The 7,185-nt window shown below is 44.5% G+C and overlaps 1 protein-coding gene and 1 pseudogene across 1 annotated transcript; both read left to right on the top strand.

Moving 5' to 3' along the window:
- Nucleotides 1-2,966: 2,966 nt before the first annotated feature.
- Nucleotides 2,967-4,339, top strand: LOC147959324 (uncharacterized). Its single transcript, XM_087532601.1, has 3 exons — nt 2,967-3,171; nt 3,391-4,231; nt 4,330-4,339. Exons 1-3 carry the CDS (start codon nt 2,967-2,969, stop codon nt 4,337-4,339), a joined length of 1,056 nt encoding a protein of 351 aa, XP_087388727.1.
- Nucleotides 4,340-5,327: 988 nt separating this feature from the next.
- On the top strand, nt 5,328-6,328 carry LOC147959325 (uncharacterized; annotated as a pseudogene).
- Nucleotides 6,329-7,185: the final 857 nt, after the last annotated feature.

Genomic DNA, 7,185 nt, shown 5'->3' on the forward strand with positions numbered 1-7,185 from the left:
AATATTCCAATTGAGAACATTCCCATGTTTGGACACTTCAAATTGATATATACACTTAAATGGTCCAAATCCACATTAACATACATATCCACACTATGAAGCTGATTGGCATAGTGGCCCGAGTTGGTTTTCCATTTACAACCTTGTATTTTCTTTGTCGGGGTTCCGGGCCCTATGGATCTTTCAAAATACAAGGACCGGTGGGGGCAGAATACTCCGTTGGTCCATAATTGCGGAATTGTGGATGGCTGCATGGGAACTTAGTAGTAGCCAATTTGTTGCTGGTGTGAGAGGGTAGTGTCTGATTCGGAGATATGGCTGAGGGAGTCTTGGATTAGGGGGTCCTCGGGTGTCTGGACTATTTGATATGGGCCGGACTGATGGGTTGTGAAGATAAAAGCAGAATACTTTCCCCCGTGTCTAGTTAGGACTCCCATATGCGTGGAAGGCAAGTTTGGTGTCCAGATATATTATTTCCTTCCCTTACAAACCAACTCTGTACAACCCTAGACCCCTCCGGTGTGTATATAAACCGGATGGTTTAGTCCGTAGAGGCTATCAGAATTCTCATAGGCTAGACAACTAGGGTTTAGCCATTACAATCTCGAGGTAGATCAACTCTTGTAACCCCTATACTCATTGAATACAATCAAGCAGGACGTAGGGTTTTACTGTTGGGAAACGTAGCATGCAATTTCAAAAAAAATCCTACGCTCACGCAAGATCTATTTAGGAGATGCATAGCAACGAGAGGGGAGAGTGTGTCCACATATCCTCGTAGACCGAAAGCGGAAGCGTTTGACAACGCGGTTGATGTAGTCGAACTTCTTCTCGTTCCGATCGATCAAGTACCGAACGTACGACACATCCGAGTTCTGCACACGTTCAGCTCGATGACGTCCCCCGAACTCTTGATCCAGCAAAGTGTCGAGAGAGAGTTTCGTCAGCACGACGGCATGGTGACGGTGAAGGTGAAGTGATCCGCGCAGGGCTTCGCCTAAGCACTACGACAATATGACCGGAGGCGTAAATTGTGGAGGGGGGCGCCGCACACGGCTAACAATCGTTGTTGTGTGTTCTAGCGGTGCCCCCTCATATATATAGGTTGGAGGGGAGGAGAGGCAGCCAAGGGGGCGCCCCAAGTAGGAGGAATCCTACTTGGGCGCCTCCCAATTCGGCCTCCCCCCTTCCATATTCATCCAGAGGGGGAAGGAAGGAGGAGGGAGGAGAGAAGGAAGGGGGAGGCCGAATTGCTCCCCTTCCTTTCTCTCTTCCCCTCTTTCCTTCCCCCCTTATTTGGCCTACATGGGGCGCACCAGCCCCATAGGGGCTGGTCTGTCCCCTTCTTGGCCCATTAGGCTCATGTAGTTGCCAGGGGATGCCCGGAACCCCTTCCGGTGACCTGATATGTACCCGGTACCCCTGTAACACTTCCGGTGTCCGAATATCATCGTCCAATATATGAATCTTACCTCTCAACCATTTCGAGACTCCTCGTCATGTCCGTGATCTCATCCGGGACTCCGAACAACATTCGGTCATCAAATCACATAACTCATATAATACAAAATCGTCATCGAACGTTAAGCGTGCGGACCCTACGGGTTCGAGAACTATGTAGACATGACCGAGACACCTCTTCGGTCAATCACCAACAGCGGAACCTGGATGCTCATATTGGTTCCCACATATCCTACGAAGATCTTTATCGGTCGTACCGTAATGACAACATATGTTATTCACTTTGTTATCGGTATGTTACTTGCCCAAGATTTGACCGTCGGTATCTTCATACCTAGTTCAATCTCGTTACCGGCAAGTCTATTTATTCGTTTCGTAACACATCATCTTGTAACTAACTCATTAGTCACATTGCTTACAAGGCTTATCATGATGTGTATTACCGGGAGGGCCCAGAGATACCTCTCCGATACTCAGAGTGTGATACAGACACGATATCGCCACACATACCAACAGATGATAGTGCTATGCAAGTTGAACCAGTAAAAGAGTTAAGTCATAGAAAAGTTGTTGAAAATACATCCATATTTCATCGAGGAAAGGATGATCGTGTGCGCCAGTTATGTGGACCTGGTGTGGCCGGCCTAGCTAGTTGTACATCAAAACGTTATTGCTCGGGTGATACACGTGACAAGTGCATGAGGTTACGAACCAACAACAAAAAGATAAATCAAAGTGATAGTGGAGTATATTTGAATGAAGCATGCATGAGAAGCTATTCACATGGACTTGTGCGCATAGAAAGGCCTGATGGGTTACATGCCAATCATGAACCGGTACTGGAGGAGATTATTCCTACCTTCCGTACACCACCAGGGAAAATAAGATTAGGTTCTTTCCTAATCTCCATCAAATCAGGAGAGAGATTGTTATTTTAGGTAGTTTTTTTTTGTGTTTGAATAGATATCCAAGTCGTTGGTGCGTGTGTTAGTTGGCATAAAATCAGGTGGAAATATTAGCGTGGCTTCCTAGGAGTCTTGTACGAGAGTCTAGCTAGTTAGGTATTCTAGTGCATGCGTTATTTTTACGGCATATAAAAGCCAAGCTTCGGCCATGTACGAGGAGAGTTTTAGTTTATTCGTGAGATATGAACAACACAGTAAAACGTCCAGGTTTTGGGCGACCATATCTTGTGTATCATCTGTGATTTTCCCATCGTGGAAATTTGCTAGCGACGGAGGGTTGATTATCACATCGACGCCTACGTGCTGATCCAAGGGGATCATTATTTATATTCGTGTATTTTTGTACGCGGGTGAAAATTATTCTTGGAGGTTGTGAGGAGGAACAGGGGGACGGACTGTTAATCAAGCATCGTCGCGAAAGATTGGGCCGCCTACACGAATTAGCCTCTCACTAGTCCGTGCCTCGTCAAGTGGTATTCAGAGCAAAGGTTAGTCACGACGACTCAGTTTGTAATATCGTCTGCGGAGTCAAGCATCAACATGTTGAGCAGGAACATATTGATGGAGGAGGAAGGCATTGGCGAGGTCACTCTTTTTCACACTCGTTGCGTCGTGAACGAACGGCGTGATAATCTGACAATCGATGAGAGTACCATAGTCAATATGGTGAGCATCGAGGTGGTGGAAAAATTAGGGCTGAAGATGGCGCCTCTTGAAAGACCGTACACACTGAAGTGGTTCAAAGGTGGAAACAAAATTATGCATCAGATTTTGCTAATTTTTGATCTAGGAAAATATTGTTGTGCGGAATTTTTTCATGTTTGTCCTGTGTCCATGGTGTCGTGCCATCTGCTACTTGGGGACCCATGGTGCAAGCGTGTTGGGGCTGTTCGGGATGTCAAGAAAAATAGTTATTCTTTATCACAGAAGGGCAAACAAATTTGTTTTATTCCCATGCCAGCAGATGTGTTCGCTGCTGATTGGAAAGATCGTTTGCGAAAAAGAAGAGAAGAGCAAGAAGAAATAAATAAAGAAGTTGATGCACCGATGAAGGGGCTAAATCTCTTGGTGGAGAAGGTGCAAGGGGATGGTGATGCTAAAGGGCAGCGTTGGAGTGTTTTTAAAACGCAGTGCATGATCAAGGGTTGTGCATGGAAGATGATAATTGATGGTGGCAGTTTTACTAATGCCGTTAGCAAAGATCTCGTGCATGCCTTGGGTTTGTCCATGTGGCGGCACCCACAACCGCACCACGTGGAGTGGTTATACAACTCCGGAAAATTAAAAATTACACATAAGGTGTGTGTGCCATTTGTTGTTGGAGATTATATTGATAAGGTGGATTGTGATGTCTTGCCAATGAATGCTTGTCAGTTGCTATTAGGGAGACCGTGGCAGTTTGATCGTGACGCGGCGCATGCCGGAAGATCGAACACGTACACATTCATGCATGGTGGAAGGAAGCATATGCTAAAACCGATGCTAGATAGTGCAATCATTAGAGAGCAACAAATTCCGGAGAAGGAGGTCGTGTTAAAAATTAACATGAAACCGCGGACGGTTTCACTTCAAGGGAGGGAGGATGATACAGACACGATATCGCCACACATACCAACAGATGGTAGTGCTATGCAAGTTGAACCAGTAAAAGAGTTAAGTCATAAAAAAGTTATTGAAAATACATCCATATTTCATCGAGGAAAGGATGATCGTGTGCGCCAGTTATGTGGACCTGGTGTGGCCGGCCTAGCTAGTTGTACATCAAAACGTTATTGCTCGGGTGATACACGTGACAAGTGCATGAGGTTACGAACCAACAACAAAAAGATAAATCAAAGCGATAGTGGAGTATATTTGAATGAAACATGCATGAGAAGCTATTCACATGGACTTGTGCGCATAGAAAGGCCTGATGGGTTACATGCCAATCATGAACCGGTACTGGAGGAGATTATTCCTACCTTCCGTATGCCACCAAGGAAAATAAGATTAGGTTCTTTCCTAATCTCCATCGAATCAGGAGAGAGATTGTTATTTTAGGTAGTTTTTTTTTCGTGTTTGAATAGATATCCAAGTCGTTGGTGCGTGTGTTAGTTGGCATAAAATCAGGTGGAAATATTAGCGTGGCTTTCTAGGAGTCTTGTACGAGAGTCTAGCTAGTTAGGTATTCTAATGCATGCGTTATTTTTACGGCATATAAAAGCCAAGCTTCGGCCATGTACGAGGAGAGTTTTAGTTTATTCGTGAGATATGAACAACACAGTAAAACGTCCAGATTTTGGACGACCATATCTTGTGTATCATCTGTGATTTTTTCATCGTGGAAATTTGCTAGCGACGGAGGGTTGATTATCATATCAACGCCTACGTGCTGATCCAAGGGGATCATTATTTATATTCGTGTATTTTTGTACGCGGGTGAAAATTATTCTTGGAGGTTGCGAGGAGGAACAGGGGGACGGACTGTTAATCAAGCATCGTCGTGAAAGATCGGGCCGCCTACACGAATTAGCCTCTCGCTAGTCCGTGCCTCGTCAAGTGGTATTCAGAGCAAAGGTTAGTCACGACGACTCAGTTTGTAATATCGTCTGCGGAGTCAAGCATCAACATGTTGAGCAGGAACATATTAATGGAGGAGGAAGGCATTGGCGAGGTCACTCTTTTTCACACTCGTTGCGTCGTGAACGAACGACGTGTCAATCTGACAATCGATGAGAGTACCACAGTCAATATGGTGAGCATCAAGGTGGTGGAAAAATTGGGGCTGAAGATGGCGCCTCTTGAAAGACCGTGCACGCTGAAGTGGTTCAAAGGTGGAATCAAAATTACGCATCAGATTTTGCTAATTTTTGATCTGGGAAAATATTGTTGTGCGGAATTTTTTCATGTTTGTCCTGTGTCCATGGTGTCGTGCCATCTGCTACTTGGGGACCCATGGTGCAAGCGTGTTGGGGCTGTTCGGGATGTCAAGAAAAATAGTTATTCTTTATCACAGAAGGGCAAACAAATTTGTTTTTTTCCCATGCCAGCGGATGTGTTCGCTGCTGATTGGAGATCGTTTGCGAAAAAGAAAAGAAGAGCAAGAAGAAATAAATAAAGAAGTTGATGCACCGATGAAGGGGCTAAATCTCTTGGTGGAGAAGGTGCAAGGGGATGGTGATGCTAAAGGGCAGCGTTGGAGTGTTTTTAAAACGCAGTGCATGATCAAGGGTCGTGCATGTAAGATGATAATTGATGGTGGCAGTTTTACTAATGCCGTTGGCAAAGATCTCGTGCATGCCTTGGGTTTGTCCATGTGGCGGCACCCACAACCGCACCACGTGGAGTGGTTATACAACTCCGGAAAATTAAAAATTACACATAAGGTGTGTGTGCCATTTGTTGTTGGAGATTATATTGATAAGGTGGATTGTGATGTCTTGCCAATGAATGCTTGTCAGTTGCTACTAGGGAGACCGTGGCAGTTTAATCGTGACGCGGCGCATGCCGGAAGATCGAACACGTACACATTCATGCATGGTGGAAGGAAGCATATGCTAAAACCGATGCTAGATAGTGCAATCATTAGAGAGCAACAAATTCCGGAGAAGGAGGTCGTGTTAAAAATTAACATGAAACCGCGGACGGTTTCACTTCAAGGAAGAGAGGATGATACAGACACGATATCGCCACACATACCAACAGATGATAGTGCTATGCAAGTTGAACCAGTAAAAGAGTTAAGTCATAAAAAAGTTGTTGAAAATAGATCCATATTTCATCGAGGAAAGGATGATCGTGTGCGCCAGTTATGTGGACCTGGTTTGGCCGGCCTAGCTAGTTGTACATCAAAACGTTATTGCTTGGGTGATACATGTGACAAGTGCATGAGGTTACGAACCAACAACAAAAAGATAAATTAAAGTGATAGTGGAATATATTTGAATGAAGCATGCATGAGAAGCTATTCACATGGACTTGTGCGCATAGGAAGGCCTGATGGGTTACATGCCAATCATGAACCGGTACTGGAGGAGATTATTCCTACCTTCTGTACGCCACCAGGGAAAATAAGATTAGGTTCTTTCCTAATCTCCATCAAATCAGGAGAGAGATTGTTATTTTAGGTAGTTTTTTTTCGTGTTTGAATAGATATCCAAGTCGTTGGTGTGTGTGTTAGTTAGCATAAAATCAGGTGGAAATATTAGCGTGGCTTCCTAGGAGTCTTGTACGAGAGTCTAGCTAGTTAGGTATTCTAGTGCATGCGTTATTTTTACGGCATATAAAAGCCAAGCTTCGGCCATGTACGAGGAGAGTTTTAGTTTATTCGTGAGATATGAACAACACAGTAAAACGTTCAGGTTTTGGACGACCATATCTTGTGTATCATCTGTGATTTTCTCATCGTGGAAATTTGCTAGCGACGGAGGGTTGATTATCACATCGACGCCTACGTGTTGATTCAAGAGGATCATTATTTCTATTCGTGTATTTTTGTACGCGGGTGAAAATTATTCTTGGAGGTTGCGAGGAGGAATAGGAGGATGGACTGTTAATCAAGCATCGCCGTGAAAGATCGGGCCGCCTACACGAATTAGCCTCTCGCTAGTCCGTGCCTCGTCAGAGTGAAAAATCCTAATCTCGATCTATGCCAACCCAACAAATACCTTCAGATATACCTATAGAGCATCTTTATAATCACCCAGTTACGCTGTGACGTTTTATAGCACACAAGGTATTCCTCATGTGACCAACACCCAAAGGTTTTACTAGAGTCAAT

Source organism: Triticum urartu, chromosome 7A (genome assembly GCF_056163025.1).
Source record: "Triticum urartu cultivar PI428250 chromosome 7A, HENAU_Tu73, whole genome shotgun sequence".
Lineage (NCBI taxonomy): Eukaryota > Viridiplantae > Streptophyta > Magnoliopsida > Poales > Poaceae > Triticum > Triticum urartu.